Below are 17,172 nucleotides of genomic sequence, written 5' to 3' on the forward strand. Positions count from 1 at the left end.
CAACTCTGGTAATATCCATAAGCAGGGGGCTGGCAAGACAGGCTCAGGCCCTTTCCTGGGTCACAGCAACACCCTGTTAGCCTCGTGTCTGGACAGGGCCCGGTGCCCCACAGGGGCAACGTGCCCCCTCGGGCCTGGCTGGCTGCTGGCCACTTGGCCCCTGCCCTATCCCAGCCCTTGGTGCCTGAACCTAGGCCCTGCCCTGGGTCGTCGGACCCCTGGGCTCCTGGTGCCTAGACCCCGCAGTCCCTCACCCCGGGCTACCTGCCTGGGCTACCATGGCCTCAGGCCCCTCCCCTAATCTTAGGCCCCTCCCTTATCTGGGCCCCACACCTCAGGCCCCTCCCCTGTCCCTGGGCCCAACCCCCTGGGCTCCATCCTCCCTGGCCCCCTCGGGCTCCTGGTACCTGGCCCCGCCCCCTGCTCTCTGGGCCCTGAACCATCGTCTATTTTTAGCTCAATTAAGCTAATTGGGCAGAGGTTCATGACAAGGTCAAAGGTCAGATTCCCAGAGGCCTCCGTGCTCACACCTCCCTTCTCAGCCCCACCCTGCCAATTATTCCCCGGCCCGTCTCTGATTGGCCAGCGGGGAGGCGGGACGTCCTTTGCTTGGACAGAATAGGGAGGGTGAGACGCCTTCGGCCGCTTGTCAATCATCGCGTTCTGGTCTCAGATTGGTAAAGCTGGAGGCTGTCTGCCCTGTGATTGGAAAGAGGGGACAGAATTCCTGATTCTGATTGGACAGCGGAGCTCGAGGGTCCCGCCCTTTTAGGTCACCTTATTTGTTGTTGCTGCAGCCCCCGGAACAACTGCTGTTTCATTGGCTTCAGAGTCCGTCAGTTAACATAAGATCCACCCTATCATGACGTTTTTCCATTTTATTGGTCTGTTACTCCCATGCTGTCCCAGTTGTCATTGGCCAAATTTTGCGCCCGTCCGGCCACTTCTGAGCTCTTATTGGTGAATCGAATTGGGGGGCCCGGCGATGCGTTTTCCGGAGCGGCAATTGGGCGAGACGGCTGGCAGGGGCGGGTCCGCTCGCCAGGTGCCCGGCACGGATTGGCGCGACCGCCTCTTAACCCCGCCCACCAGCGGCAAGTTTGGTTGAGAGCAGCTGTTTGTGTGTTCGACACTTTAGGGGCCGAGACGGGGGGAGCCGGAGCCGCCTCAGGTACCGGGGAGCGGCCGGGGCCCCGGGCGGGGGCCTAGGGGGCGGGGGGAAGAGTTGGGAGGGGCTGGACCCCGGGGGGGGGGCCCTCGGGTGGTTGGGGGCTGGGCGCGGGGGGGCCCGGCCCGTGGGGGGGGGCTGGGCTGGGCTGGGCTGGTGTCTGGGACCCTGAGCCCTGGGGGGGGCAGGGGGCGGAGCCTGGGGGGCAGGGGGCGGAGCCCGGGGCTGGGCTGGGGGTGGCTGCCCTGGGGGGAGGGGCTGGGCAGGCTGGAAGGAAGGGGGAGACTTGGGTCTCTCTGGGGGTAGCGAAGGACTCGGGGGGCCCAGGGTAGTGGGATGGATGGGGCTTGGCAGCTGGTAGGACTGCCCCATTGCGGGGAGGGGAGATCAGGGTGTGTCTTCCTGTAGGATGGCAAAGGGGCTGTGTATCTCCCCGCCACCCCGCGCCCCTGCCCCAGAATTTGGGGTTCTTGAGGTCCCAGCAAGCTCTTTGGGCCTGCTCTGCCCTCCCCCTCCCCCCCCCAGCTGTGCTCTGTCTGCCTAGGTGAGGGTACAGAGACTCCTTTCTGTTTCCCCGTCCCCCTTTGTACACCGCTTCGCTCGAGGCCTGAATGCACCTGTCCCCAGTGCTGGGGCCTGAGTTCATTCTTGGTCCTCACACCTGCCCATGTTACTAATGTGTTTTTTCCATAATGTGGGACAATACAGCACAGATGCTCGCCCCTCTTTCTCCTCCTGGTCAGCCCACCAAACACACCAGCAGCTTGTACCTCTTAACAGTAGGGACACCTGGGGATGGAAAACGCCACCTCATTGCGTTTCTGTTCTTGTGAGCAGACCTGTGCAAGTGGAACCACATAGTGTATAATTAACATCTAGGGCTGGTCTGTCGACTCAGCCTCCAACGTGTTCCTGGCTGGGCATTGCTGGTGGTTCCACTAATCCTTGTTGTTAGCTCCTGGATAGTATGAAGGCGGGCATATTAGAAATTCATGGATAGACTCCCACAGCCCTGAGGTGCTTCTAATCTTTGTCTTCCAATTTAACTCCATTAAAAATGCATTGGAACAGGAGATCTTCCCAGAGGGACAAAGTGGAAAAGTGATAAATATTTCTTTTATTGGAGAGAGCAAAAAGGGACTCTGCCTTCTAAATAGGGGCAGCTGGGAAGATGGGATAACCTGGTGTACCATCAATTATCAGGTTTGTCTCACGGGTCGTTCCTACCAGGGGCTGATTGCCAGACTCTACCTGGGAATATGGGTTAGTCTCTCAGCTGGAATCCTATGGCTGTCTCCAAACATAAGTAGAGGCTACAGTGATGGGCACGTTAGAATGCAATATGTGCTGGAATGTTTATTTTCAGGGCACTAGTGCCTCAAGGGCTCTTGGTATTTAGGTTAGTTCTTTTCCCTTCTGGGATGGCCGCAGTGCTGTCAGCTCGTGTTAAATTTTCTATGTTGAATCGGATACTTTATTATTTGCATGTCAATTAAGGAAAGGAGGAAGTGAATCATGGAAGTTCAGAGATTGGGGAGGCCTTGTAGATCATCCAGTCCCCGCTATATTAGTGTGTAATTGCTACCTACAGTCTTGTCTCCTGTATCCGGTCTAGTTTTAAATCTCCTGCAATAATGGTGCTTTCACCAGTTCTCTCTGGGGATATGTCTACACTGCAATGTCAGTCCAGGGCTAGTAGAACTCGAATTAGCAGACCCTGGGATTGTTAACCTAAGGTTTGAGTGTCTACATGCATTTTTAACTCCAGGTTAGGAACTGTAGAATGCTGGGACTCCAGTGTCTACATTTCATCTTGCAGGCCCATGTTCAACCACCTGTATCTCAGACTTCCTAGCACCCTCCCAAAGTGTGGCTGCTCTAGCCCTTTGTTTGTGGTGCAGTGTGGGAAAACTTGACTGTCCAGAGGACAAAGAAAGTCAGCCCATGGGATTGTGGAATACTTCTGGTGCCCTCCCATGGTACATCTACATTTTGATAAAATATCCATGGCATGAGAGGATGGTCTCAGCTCCAGCCTGAATGTCTATACTGCAGTTTTTAGCCCTGGAGACTGAGTCAGCTGACCTGGGCTTTGAGGCTCAGTGCTGTGGGTTTTAGTATCAGTGTAGACATACCCTCAGAGCACAAGTCCAGTGGGGCGGGGCTGCATCTACACTGCAAAGCAATAGGGCTTGAACCCTGGGTCTGGGCTTGACTCAGCCTTGGACCCTCTGCCCCTGTGGGATCCTGGGACCCCGGGTTAGCACCATTTGTGTGTAGACAGAAGGGGGGTTAGCCTTGAGCCTGAGTTCAAACCCTGGTCTTAAATTGCAGTGTGGGCTTACCCTGAGAACTATTTCATCCTTTAGCAGATCTCTGCTCTTGAGAAGCTTTTCCTGACATTCCGGCTGAGCTTGCCTCCCCTTAATCTTGTCCCATTATTCCTTGCCATTGGCCCAACCATTTTCATTCTCCTTGCTTACAGAGTAATAAAGCAGTGATGTGAACAACTTCCCCTAAGCGTGATGGAGGGGAGGAAGCAGATCTCTTGCTCTCACAATGGTTAAGCGGGTTCACTCCTCCCAGTGCTGAAATCCTTAAGGGTCGCAGCTGTGTTGTACTCTCTCGAACCCTACCCTGAATTTTCCCCTAGTCTTCAACTCAATCTCAGAAATATTTTCTGTGTTCTTTAAGTGGCTTCACATATGCAACGCTTTCCTCCCTGCTTATTAATGTTTGATGACTGGCCTAGCACCCATATGAACTTTCCTAACTTCTTATGGAGGGAAAGGAAGAGACGCTGCATTGTTAATAGCTAGAGCAAGGGACTGGGAGCTTGGACTCCTGGGTGCCCCTGCCAGTTTTGCCACAGCTTCACTGTGTGAGTGGGGAAATGGAGGGTACATAGAGGGGAAGGGAATTTTAACCTCCTTTGGGTGTCAGGATCTATTAAACATTGCCAAGTGACTGCTGATCACTTCCCCATGCTTGCCTAGAACATGGCTGTGTAGTTATTAGCCCTTTAGCAATGTTAGTGGCCAGGCCAGTGTGGCAAGGAGAGCTAACTCTCAAGTCCCTCCTTGTATTTAAATCAATACATGCTCTTGCTAGAGACAACTTGTGGGACGGTTATTGCCTCTGTTCGGATGCATGGGGGAGCATGGCAGGGAATATCCTGGCCTATCTTGGGGGAGAGCCCTGCCTTCCAGGTGCTTCTTGTGTGTCTAATTTCCAAAGTTTACTATAAGCTCAGCACAAGAGCTTTCCATGCTGCGGGCAACATGCTCACCCCTCTTTCTGCCTGCCTGTGTCTGACAGTAAATCCCTGTTTTATTTTACACTCACAACAAGTGGTTGCGATCGAAGGATAATCAGACTCTGGCAGGGTCATAGAGACAAGTGACAGCTTTGTTGTGGAGTGCTTAATAAACCCGGTGTCCCTTAGTCTTCCAGCAATGCCATGAAAGCTTACCAGGCAAATGCTCGACTGGTGTCTGGAGAGCTAATGCTTGCCCTGGGTGCAAAGTTTTATTAAGTCTTCCAAAATTCTAGTTGATCCTTCCCCAGATCACTACATCGCCCAATGCCTGCTGAAAACAAGCTTTAATTTAACAGAGTTGCTATATTGTGCTGGTTAATTCCATCCATGTATCGCTTCCTTCCACTGGATGGAATCAAAACTGCTCACCTGTGTTAGATAGGCCTTGTATTGCTAAGGGAGATTCTACTTTTTCCCCCCTCAACTGAAATGGACGTATGTTTTGGAGCAGGAGAGGCTGGGTCCTGTCTCTGCGGCTCCTCAAGTTCTGTGTGAGTGTCGCATTAATTTGGGGACAACAGGGCATTCCTGGGTGACTGCAGTTGTTGTACAGGATATTCCTAATCTGTCTAGTAGAAAGAAGACTGGTGGCCCTTGATCCACCGGATATCAATATTGTGAGTCAATGAGCATTACCTCTTTAATGGTCAGTGGTGTGGAGTGACTTTACACGTAAATACCCTGGAGACAGAGGTGCTAATTATCCCAGTGGGTGACTCTTAAAGCTTTGTTTGGTGACTGTAATTGGAACCGAGCTGGGTAGAGGTGGCCGGACTGCAGCGTAGTTCAGGATCCAGGATACGTATTGAGGAAAGAACCAGAGGCAGGAATGTCCGCATTTTAATGGCGGCTATGACACAGGACTCTTAGTTTCAAACCCCCATGTAGACAAGACCCTCCATCACCTGTTGCAAGTGGCTCTTGGGCTTAGTTCTCAACAGTAAACTGGAGGGGAGGATACTTGTCTCTTTTTCCTGTGGATGCTGAGGATAAACTAGTGTGTAAAGCACTTTGAAGACTAGAAAGGCTGTGTAGGTAAATGTCTCTTGTCTGAACAGTGGGTATGCCTGGGCCCCTGTTGAGAGGTCTCATACCTGGATGGGGAAAATGGTGGATCCATTGCAACCTTATTAATAAATGGAACAAGCTCACTGGGAGCTGTATCAGGCTGTGGTCCTGTTATCCTGTATCTGACAGTGCATCACCAGGGCTCTTCAGGAACATAGAATATCAGGGTTGGAAGGGACCTGAGCAGGTCATCTAGTCCAACCCCCTGCTCAAAGCAATTAAATCATCCCAGCCAGGGCTTTGTCAAGCCGGGCCTTAAAAACCTCTAAGAAAGGAGATTCTACCACCTCCCTAGGGAACCCAGTCCAGTGCTCAAAGAGTCTCAAAACATCTCAGAGAGTCCAGAGCAGTGGCTCCCTTGTAATATGCTCTCATCTTCTCATTCCTGTGAGGAACCCGATCCTGCAGCCCTTGCCCCGGCAGAATGCCCACTGAAGGGAATGGGGTTCCACACTACTTGCGTGTGCACCGGGGTTGGATCTGTAACTCCTGCATTTCAGGCTTTCAAATACGGGGTGGTCAGGGTAGGATCCAGTTCGTTGCATCCTCTTCGCTGTCTGGCTAGGTAATAAAGCGGGGTGGGGAGAGAGGGCTGATGGCAGATTTAACCCATGCGTGTGGTTTTGATGGCAGTGGCTTATGTTGTATGTGATTAAGACATAGGAAAAGTAACATTGGCAACAGGAAAGCAGTTAACCCAGACAGGCTGTTGCAACTCCAACTCCTGGGGGTATCTCCTGAACAGGCCCTTCCCTGAAACAAAGTTCTGCTATTAACACTCTTAATGACTGAATTGCAATGGATCGCATTCATCCCTGCCGCAACCCCACTGAAGTCAGTGCAGTGAAACTGGGGATGATCTGATCCAAGGGTGGATATCTAGCTAGCTCCCTACACCACGTATTCGTCCTTTCAGTGCCGGTAGTAGGGGGCAGGGAATCAGTAAGGAATGGGCTGTGCGGATCTCTTTCCCAGTTCTTTCACCCTGAACTTGCTCAGTGCATCAGAGCCAGCTGTTGAGCCCTGCTCTGCTTCTCAGGGTAATGAAATGGTCAGCCAAACTGACTCCTGAATCTCTAATGTTGGCAATGGAGATGTCTGAGCACAGCGTGACTTGTCGGCTGCCAGGCTGAAGCTTGTCAGCTGCCTGTTAAAACACCTTTATTGTAACTTGTGCAAGCTAAGGGTTGTGATGTGTATGTCACTGACGCAGAGTAAAATGGGGCTCCAAGGGGGTCCTCAATTTCTGGTCTAGCTGTTGGGTGCTTTCTGGAAATGTTTTGCTTTGGTTGGTTAAAAAACTTTCTGGATGGTAATTGTGGTTCCAACAGATGTTTAATATTAACACAGATATAAAATTACTCTGAAAGTGTCCAGAGGATGCTACAGCAGGTTACACGGATTTACTGAAAGATCTGAAGAGCTAATGGACTGAGGGCTTTGACCTGCTAGGGGTCGGATACCTCATTCTAGTTATTTCAGGTAGTCAATGAAAGAGAGCCAAATTTGGACAGTAGCCTTTTAAAAAAAAGTATCTATATAATCTATAGCAGTGGTTCTCAGCCAGGGGTCTGGGGCCCCCTGGGGGTGTGTGACCAGGTTTCAGGGGGTCTGCCAAGCATGACTGGCATTAGACTCACTAGGGCCCAGGCCGGAAAGCCAAAGTCCTGCCACGTGGGACTGCACCCTGGGGTCCCGAACCACACCAGCTTCAGCCCCAGTCCTGGGTGAAGCCTGAGCAACATAGCTCTGCCGTGTCTTCTGGTGTGGGGCTCCAGACAATTGTCCTCCTTGTTTTTATATGCAGAAAAACAGATGTGGTGGCACAGCTGGGCCAGGGAGGTTTTTATAGCATGGGGGGGGGGGGGGGAAGGGTTTGAGAACCCCTGATCTGTAGGAGCCCCCTTGCTTCAGAGGAGGGCTTTTCCGATTTAATTTCTTTGAGTTAAATTCATTCTTGATATTGGTGGAAGCTTCTGTTGCGATGGAGCTCTGTGTTTAGCGAATATGAGTGGATGGCTGGATCAACTACTCTGATCGCGTTCGGGGTGAGTTCCCGGAGCTTTCTTGGGATTGTAGTAATGTGTGTTACAGCGATGGCTAGGGACCATCCAAGAACAGGACCTCACAATTGGGCACAGAGTAGACAGTCCCTGCTCCGAAGAGCTGAGTCTAAAGAATGGCTGTAGCACTTGTATTCAGCGTCCCATCTCCATGCCAATCGCTGGTCTCTGGACACCAGCAGTACAAGAGGATTTGACTTTTCTGGGAACCTCGATGAGCTGTGTTGGTTTGTCTGCTCTTGTGACGTGTTTACGCACGAGTGTGCACACCTCACTTTCAAACACCATGAAGAAGCTTGGTCTTGTCGTGGGAGGGAAACCCAAGTAACAGAAGAAGCTCTTAGGAGCTCTTGTGCGAAATAGCATGCAGGTTGAATGTTCTTATGCCTGACACACGGCTCTGCCAGAGTCGCTTTATGGCCGTGGCAAGGGACTTCATGTCTGTGCTTTCCCTTCCTCCTCTCTGAAATGGGGGTGCTATTCCCTGGGGTATGGGAAGGCTTAATTCAGCTAGGTTTGTAAAGTGCTTTGAGATCCTTGGCTTAGAAGGCCCTGTCTGAGTGCAGAGAATTGTTGAGAGATGACCATTTTATCTGGTACCAATTTACTAAGCACTTAGGTGACCTGAGCTGCAGTGAGGAGGTGGGTAACTTGGCTTGTGTCCGCATCTTTATGCTGTAGAAGAATCTGAAAAGTGTCTTTGTTACTTTCCTGTCCACCCCCCCTGGAAGCCTGTGGTGACTTGGGGAACAAATGAAATGGGCACATCACCAGGAAGCGGAAGCTGCAGCAGTTGCGGAGAAGAGATTTGTCAGAATGGTTACAGCATCTTCTCACCTGCTCCCCAATACTGAACACCTGCTCAGGGGAGAGAACACCTTTGTTCAGACTGAACAATTAAGGTGCGAGAGCTCGGACCTCCAGCATAGAGGGAAGGCCAGACAGGGTTCCTGATTTCTGCGGAAGCCTTCGAAGGCAAAGCTGTTTTAAAAAACCCAAACAAACCACCCTTTGCAGGTCACCTTTAAGGGTCTGTGGTGACTGGCTTTGCAATGAGGTGGTGCTGTTGTCAAATCCTGGCTGTTGCTCTGAAATGTCCTTTGTGTTTAGCCTCTTGTGACTTGCTGAAGCCAGCATACAAAGTGTTGTAACTATCCAGTGATTGGCAGGTTGAGAGAGAGGGTGGGGTGACCAGCAATTCACCCTCTGGGACAAGCAATGGGAATGTCTTCAGTTGGAGAAGCCCAGTATTCTTATTCTTCCAAGGGCCGGACTTCCGAAAGAGATCGGCTTGCGATGGGAGGCGCTGAGGACTTTCATCTCTGGCCCTAATTGTAGTTGCTTAACCCTCATATTGCTCCCTCTGTATCTAACTCTCCCCATCTGTGTCTGGCCTAATTTGAAGCTCTGCCCCGGTGCCGCAAAGCAGAGAGTGGTTTCTAAGCACTGGAACACTCTGGCTTGTGCCAGCTTCCCCAGAATCATGCAGGACTCTCCCCAGGAAACTCTCATAGGATGCTGACGAGGTCATTGCTTAATCATTCCTCTCTCACATATTTAACAAAACAAGGTCCTCGAAGCGGAAGGAAGCGTTTCCCTGTCTTTAGCCAGCTCAGCTCCAGGAAAGCTGGACGTGCAGTACTTGGGTTGCTACCAGACAGCTTTGGCCATTATGGGCTTTGAAACCTTTTCCCGTTGTCCTTGGATTCTTGCTTTTTGAACAATAAAATGGTGACTGTCCCTCTTCCTTGGTGGGACTGGGAAGTATTAGGCTGTCCAGCATTCTATTTGTACAAATCACAGCGGTTACAGTGAGCATTTCCTGTCAGGTTTTGGCCTTTAGTCTGCTTGTCTCAAAGCAGATGGGGAATGGGAAATGGCCAGGCTTTTCCTGGCTGCTCGCTGATAAGTCTTCAGATGACCTTTGTTTTCTTGTATACTTGGCCCTGTTAATGCTAACAAATCTTTGCTCCAGGGTCTGCCCTATAACACACCAATCTTGGATCCGATCTCTCACCTCAAGGCCTGGAAGCCCTTCCTTTAGGGTTTGAACTCAGAAGGAAAGGCCTGAGACACTGAAAAATGGCTAGTGATTTTTTGGGTGTCTGATTTAAGAGGACTCAAGGGGACCTGAGCGCACAGCCTTTGATCCAGGTCTCTTGAAGATGTCTCAGATTTGATAGCCACAGTCAGGACTTCTGGAAAAATCTTGGCCCAGTTGCCTGCATTTGAGAAACCTGTCTGCCCTTAGCTCCAAGGTCACCAGTGCTGGCTATGGAATCCAGAAATGGGCTTCGGAGAGTAGGTAGGCAAACCAACCACCACGTGCTTTGCTAAATTCCCCCGACTCATCGCTGGGGGTGAGAATCCACTGGAATAAAGGGCTAAGCTGTGCCTCACAATTTAATCGGTTAAATGTTGAAATAAACAGACTCTGAAGTTTAATGCCGTTTTCTTCCATTGCTCCCGATATCTTTTTGGCAGTTACTAATGTCCTAATGCAGATGTAGAGCTATTTGAATTAACACAGGTCAGCATCCGTTGTTTTCTAAGGGGATTCTAATAAAGAAGCATCGCTAGCATGCATGTGTTTTGAGGTCTTAAAATGCATTTCACATCAGATCGAAGGAACCCTTTCTCACAGTCTCCTAGTGCATTGCACAAAGGATTGAGCTGAAGGCCTGGTCTACGCTGCCGGGGGGGGGGGGGGGATTGATCTAAGACACGTCGACTTCAGCTACGCTATTCTCGTAACTGAAGTCGACGTATCTTAGATCGACTTAGAATCACTTACTTCACGTCCTTGCGGCGCGGGATCGACGGCCGCCCCTCCCTGTCGACTCCGCTTCCGCCTCTTGCTGTGGGTGTTCCAGAGTCGACGGCAGAGCGATCGGGGATCAATTTATCACGTCTACACTAGACACGATAAATCGATCCCCGATAGATCGATCACTATCCGGCGGGTAGTGTAGATGTGGCTGAAGTCCTGAGAGACCTTAGGGACATATTTCAGAGTTGCAGCCATGTTAGTCTGTATTCGCAAAAAGAAAAGGAGGACTTGTGGCACCTAGTCTCTAAGGTGCCACACGTCCTCCTTTTCTTCTTAGGGACATAAACGCTCAGCCACTGGCAGACCCGAGGTGTTGGCTACACACAAACTGGAACCAAAACAAGAGTCTGTAGTTCACACCTCTGTGATGCAGATTGTGTCCTATTTCAATTAAAATCTATGCCAGTTATATCCCTACCTGGTTAACCCCCCTCCACCCACCACTTGAAATAAGATCCTCTGTTGTTGACTGTACACGTACCACTTTTGCCAAACTAGTGCACACCTTTTGGATGCTTCAGGTTTCAGAGCGGCTTATTTAAATCTTGTTTAAACCTGTTCCTAGTTGACTTCACATAAACTGCAGTCAGTTGTTCACACAGCCTCTGGCAGTGGTCTAACTAAACGGGGTTAGACTGGTTTAAGTTAAACCAGCACAACTCTGGGTGTAGTCAGCCTTCTGTCTCACCACGTTGTCGTCTTGAGAACTCCCAGCAGTACGGTCTTTTCACCCATTGCCTGGGTTGGGGGAGAACTTCTTTTGGCCATGGGTAGTGGCTATGTGAAACTGACCAGGATTGTATCAGTTTCACTCTGCTGCAAGAGCTGGTGACTGAGCTTTTTCACAGGGAAGGCTTTAAAATTTGGCGGGGTGGTTAACTGGGCAGGAAGTGTGGTCTACCCATACACCTTGTGTGGTGGCAGTGTGCCTGTACTGCTCATGTGAGTGGGGATCTCAAAATAAATAAACAAAAATTGACTCGACTGTCCCTCACTTAGGAATTTCCCTTCAGAAGGGCAGCGATGAAATAGGTCAGTCCCTCCGTCCTGCCCCCAGAGAGCCGGGGCAGGGAGGGGAGACGAGCAGATGTGGAATTTCAGGCCATTTGCAGTAAACAGAACAGATGCATTCAGGCTGCAAATGGGGCCTGAGCTTGTTGCTGCATAACAGAGTTCTTGAATCCTCCTGCCCCTTCCTAGAACAGGTCAGAGGCTCTGCCCTGGCCCTTGGTACCACATGGCGCAATGCGCGTTCCTATCCAGGAGCTGTTTGCTACGTCTCCAGGAATGCAAGTGAGACATCTGCTAGGATTGCTGACTCACTCACTCACTCAGTTGTAAGGATCCAGCTTTTTCTTTCCCTCCTTGGCCCGATTTCTGCTTGTCAGCTTGCTCCTTTTTTAAAGCTTACCTGCCAGTGAGGCTCGGGCATCTCTCTACCTTAATGTATGGGAGAATTGGAGCTCTTGGCAGGAAAGGGAGCGTGTCCTAGTAGGTGCAGTAGGCATGTCAGACTCCCGGATTCTATTCCTTGCTCACCCTGGTGTGTGTTATGCAAGGCGGTTACTGATCCATAAATCCAACGGAGTTAACATCCGAGACCAAAAAACTCGGAGACCTTCAAACTCTGTAGTGTTGTATCTGTGCCATGTGCTAATTCGTCTCTCCCTCTTGTGTTTCAGGAGAGTTGAGCCTCTAGGATACTGTTCCTTGGCTCAGAACCAAGCCAAGAGCTGGTCAGTGGCACGAAGGTTCTCCGATCCGCTGGGGCACAGGCTGTGACCGGAATCCAGGCCATGACCAGCAGAGGAGCTGCCAGGCCGAATGGTCAGTCCCAAGCTAGTAAAATCTGTCAGTTTAAGCTAGTGCTGCTGGGCGAGTCCGCGGTGGGGAAGTCCAGTCTGGTGCTGCGCTTCGTCAAGGGTCAGTTCCACGAATACCAGGAGAGCACCATCGGGGGTAAGTGCTGTGCGAGAGCATGGGGGTGTGTATCGGGGGGGTAGATGCAGACTTCCCCACAGTCCTCTGGAGCTCCTGGCTTCCCTCGCTCCCCACCTGATTAGGGCCCAGCTGCCCTTGGTTGGCCATTGCAGACCCTGCCTTATCACTGTGAGCAGCCCAAGGCCTGTCGTGCCTTCAGAGGGGCCCAAGTGAGTAGCAGGGCGAGGCACAGTGCTAGTTGGTGTAATGAATCCATGCTCCTTCCAGAACTGCCTGCAGCCTCACTGTATGTACAAGGATGTAGCTGTGACTTGCTGACGCGCCTGAAAGAATCCCATAGTGCGTGTGAAGATAGTACAGCCAATTCTCAGACCACGGCTGAGACAAGATAGCACAATGCATCTTGGATTAATAGGTGGCATGTCTGTATAATGGGCAGTGAGCCAGTGTTGTCCAATGGCTAGAGAACTGAAGCAGGAGTTGAGACCTGAGTTCTGTTCGTGTGCGTGCGTCACTACCCCCTCTGTAAAGTGGGGACCACCCTGACCCACCTTTCATTGCGAGCTTGGAGACTTGCAGTAGGGGAGGGCTGAGGAAGCGATGAGTGATCCGGGGGTGAATCCCCCTGGAGACGTGTTCCTGACTCCTTCAGGACCCAGCGGTGGTTTGACACCTGGGTTGCTCGCCACCTGCGTGCTCAGTCTTGGCTCCTGTAGAGCCTTTTTAATGTGTTTTTTGCCTTCTCTCAGCCTGTCTCCGCCCTAGCTTGGGGGGACTGATAGTGCGCTCACGTGGCCAGACAAATCCATAGACATCAGTTTACGTGTGGAACTGGGAGCCAGGACTCCTGGGCTCTGCTGCGGGCAAACACCACCCCGGTGTGTCTGTTTCCCTCCCTTTGCAAGGGGGACTTAAGGGTCAGTTAGGTTTGACAGTCACGTGGAAACCCTTTTTATTGAGGGGGAGGGGGTCGCTGCATGTCACCAATACTCTGGACCCAAGAGCTGCGGGGAATGGAACCAGGTTCCTGAAGGCTTGTGTCTTCGAAAGGCACTAGGGCTCCCAACTTAACACCAAAGGGTGCTGTGCTCCTCTGAAAACCAAGCCCCTTTTAACATGATTGCTAGTCCCTCTTGAAAATGTAGGTCACAGTATCCCGCTCTGGCTCGTGTTGCGTCCCGCACGACAGCATTGGGATGTGCCAACCTGCCTGGGCATAGACACTGTTCCTGTTTGTATCCCCCACGTATGACGGATCGGGAGATGCTAGTGTCTGTCAAACTCCTTAACGCAGCCACAAACCCCCAGCTCCTTCCTGAACACAGGACTGGTTCTTGATTGCAGATGCCATGTGAGCCATCTCTTTGATCTCCACATAAGCGTGCAGCTGGCTCACAGCAGCTGGGTTTCAGCAATAGGGGGTGAATGTTAGTGTCCAAACTTGAAATGATTAACCTGTTCCTGTGTGAACGATGCCTAGAGAGCAGCATGCTCCAAGGTCCTAGATTCGGAGTCAGGAGACCTGGCTTTGCCAACGACCTGCTGTGTCCCCTTGGGCGAGTCACTTCCCCTCCTGGGCTTTGCCTGTCAATCTTAGATTGACAGCTCTCCAGGATGGGGCCTCTCTTGCGGTATGCACAGAACCCAGCGCAACGGGCTGAGTGCTACTGGTACCACTCTCTCCTTTCCTCTCAACAGCGGCGTTTCTCACACAGTCCGTCTGCCTGGATGACACCACAGTCAAGTTTGAGATCTGGGACACAGCTGGCCAGGAGAGATATCACAGTCTGGCCCCAATGTACTACCGGGGGGCACAAGCTGCCATTGTGGTCTATGACATCACCAACCAGGTACATTTGGAGTTCTCCCTTAGCTTTCCTGGTGCCGGGGGGAATAGGGGGGCACGGAATTGTCCCACTCTAGGAGGAAGGATGGTCTCAGGGTTAAGGCAAGGAGCTGGGAAACCTGGGTTCTGTTTCTAGCTTGGCTGCTCACCGCGCAGAGTCTGGCAGGTCACTGACTTTACGCTGGCCTCTCTCGCCTTTCTCTTCCAGGAAACGTTTGCCCGAGCGAAGACATGGGTGAAAGAGCTGCAGCGGCAAGCCAGCCCCAGCATCGTCATAGCCTTAGCAGGCAACAAGGCTGATCTCGCCAACAAGCGCATGGTAGAATATGAAGTGAGTAGCTGGGGTTTGTGGACTTGGCTAAGGCTTCCCAGCCCCCCGAGTTCTGCCCCTGGCCTTTGAAAGCCTCTTGGCATCTAGCGGCAGCAGCCCAGGAGTCTCTGCTCTGGCCAGGGGCTGGCCAGCAGGCAGCTTTTGGGTCCGTTGGGCACATGCTATCAGGTACTCCCAGTGGCAGTGAGACTCTGAGTGTGGTGGCTGCACTAGGAAGGGGAAATCTAATCGGCACAGGAGCGGGGGTGTCTGCGGCAGCGTCGCTGCCCACAGTAAACAATCCTTGCCGTGTCAGCAGCCCCTCTGAGCGGCACGGGGCGTTCTCCACCCTGCCCTGCGAGGTGGATCACTGCTCCCGTCTTGCTGGCGGGAATCCATTCCCGCTGCTCAAAGGGCAGCTGGCTAGGCCTGTCAGCACAGCCGAGCCCCTGCAAAGCGCTGAGCGGCATAGTCTCTGCAGCAGCCTCTCAAAGCCTCCGATAGAGCAGCGTTTGCTGCTTCCTGCCTCCAGTCCATTGTGGTTAACGGTCCATCTCTGGAGCTGCTGGCTTAGCTGCATAGCAGAGGACCTCGGCCTCTTCTGTAGGGGCGGGACTGTCAGTGCCTGTAAAAGGAACTCGTCGGTGGGTCTGGCCGCCACTCACCCTTCCCACGCCCTCCAGGCAGGAACCCCCCGGAACAGTGGTACTTGTATCTGTTACAGGAGGCACAAGCCTACGCAGATGACAACAGCCTATTGTTCATGGAGACGTCGGCCAAGACAGCGATGAATGTTAACGATCTATTCCTGGCAATCGGTAAGGTGTGGGTGCTGCACGGCATCTGCCCCAGGGCAGTAGACAGGCCGAAGGTGCCCCTGGCCTGCTGCAGATCCACCAGGCTTCTGTGTTGGGAGCTCTGCACCAGGTGGCTGCGGGAGGCAGTTCCCACCTGAGCTCTGTACAGACGCTGATTCATGCAGCCAGTGTGGAGGGCTGGAGCCCCATGGGGATCCCCCCTTCCTGTCCTGCTCCAGGACATAACATGATTCCTGAGGGCGTTTCTGGGGGGGAGGAGCTTACCGCTGAATATTCAGTAGGGAAGCAAGCCGTGATTTGTCGTCAGGCTCTGGTGCGGGGTCAACGTGGAGGTTCCATGCTGAAGCAGCATTAGCCTTGGAAGACTCGGAGGGGACCAGGGACGAAGATCTCCCTTGGGGAAGTGCCAGGCTAGCCTTTGCAGTTACGGATTACACTGCTGGATCTTTGCCCTCGGACACCTTCCACATCCCTGCTTGGTCACGGAGCCGGCTGAAACCGTGGCTCCTTCTCGCATCTCCAGGGCTGCCTCATTTCTGATTTTCTTAGCACCTTCGTCTTTAGTGCCTTCAAATCCACCTGGGCAAAGAAAAGCCCTGGGAGCTGCCACTTGCGCAGAATCTGCATCGCCTGGGATGTTTCCAAATCTCCGCGTCCACGTAAAGGCCTGGGAGCTCGGCTGGCTCCTTCTGGCCTGGGTGGAGCCAGTAATGGTCGGTTGTGCAGCAGGACCTGCGCGTGAGCTTTGAGGGGAGCGGGAGCGACTCCAGCCAGCTCTCCTGGTGCTGGCTCGCTCTGGAGGGCTGTGGGGGACGCAGCAGGACAGGAGCTGGGTTCCCCTGAGAGCAGAGTGGTGCTGGGGGCAGCTGGGAGGTGGCTCTGAAATCCAGACTGGAGTCTCAGAAATGGGCCATCTGAGAACTGGCCCGGGCAGAAGGTGGTCAGTGGCGTTTTTGTGGCCCGAGGGGCTGGGAGGGGAGCGGTTGCTGTTGCTGCTCCCCTCCGTCAGTCTCGCTCACTCTCCCCTCTCCCCTCCTCCAGCCAAGAAGCTGCCAAAGAGCGAGCCCCAGAGCACGAGTGGCGTGGCGGGAAGGAGCCGAGGCGTGGACCTCCACGAGCAGAGCCAGCAGAACAAGAGCCAGTGTTGTAGCAACTGAAGGGTGGCTTTCGCGCGAGAGGCCGACGCGAGAGGAAGAGCTAAGATATAACCTCCATTCCCACCCCCGCCCACCACACTTCACCTCCCCTAACACCGGCGCACCGACACCCGTCTGAACCGAATCCCTCCTGATGCCTCTAACTGCACTTTTTAATGCTTCAGAGCCACCGCCAGCCGTCTGTCCCCCCACTCCAGTGACCGTGGAACTAGATCGACCGGGGACTTAACTTCCAAAAACCAAACTCTTCGCTTTGTATTACAGGTGCAAATAGCTACCTAATTCTGATTGATTCCTCCCTCCCCCCCACCCCCTCTGTGTTCTCGGTCCTGTAACACCTGTCCTCTTCTACCCGTCCCCCCCTTTATTTAATGCTGGGGGGAGGGGCCCAAAGGAGGTGGAAAGTTAACCCTTGTAGGTTTATTTCATGAAGAATAAGTTGAATGGGGACCTACAGAAAACGCTGTTTCTGAGGGTGTCTTGTGGGTTTTCTCTTTAATTTTTCTCCTGTTTTTTCATCTGTTTCAATGTTTGGGGGATGGGGGGAAGCTGCAGTGTCCTTAATTTCTTCCTGGGTGGCCTTTCCGGCAAGGGAGCGGAAGTGGTGGGGAACGGGGGGAAGTGAGGGGTGGAATCCTATGCTCCAGAATCA

The 17,172-nt window shown here is 52.5% G+C and overlaps 1 protein-coding gene across 1 annotated transcript; it reads left to right on the forward strand.

Annotated features, from left to right (window-relative positions):
- Positions 1-1,079: 1,079 nt before the first annotated feature.
- On the forward strand, positions 1,080-16,800 carry RAB5B (RAB5B, member RAS oncogene family). The gene is made up of 6 exons (XM_074935712.1): positions 1,080-1,171; positions 12,131-12,407; positions 14,088-14,239; positions 14,444-14,566; positions 15,270-15,363; positions 16,405-16,800. The coding sequence occupies exons 2-6, from the start codon at positions 12,245-12,247 to the stop codon at positions 16,518-16,520; spliced, it is 648 nt and encodes a 215-aa protein (XP_074791813.1). The 5' UTR covers positions 1,080-1,171; positions 12,131-12,244; the 3' UTR covers positions 16,521-16,800.
- The last annotated feature ends 372 nt before the right edge of the window (positions 16,801-17,172 follow it).

This window comes from Natator depressus, chromosome 20, assembly GCF_965152275.1.
Source record: "Natator depressus isolate rNatDep1 chromosome 20, rNatDep2.hap1, whole genome shotgun sequence".
NCBI classification, from domain to species: Eukaryota; Metazoa; Chordata; order Testudines; family Cheloniidae; genus Natator; species Natator depressus.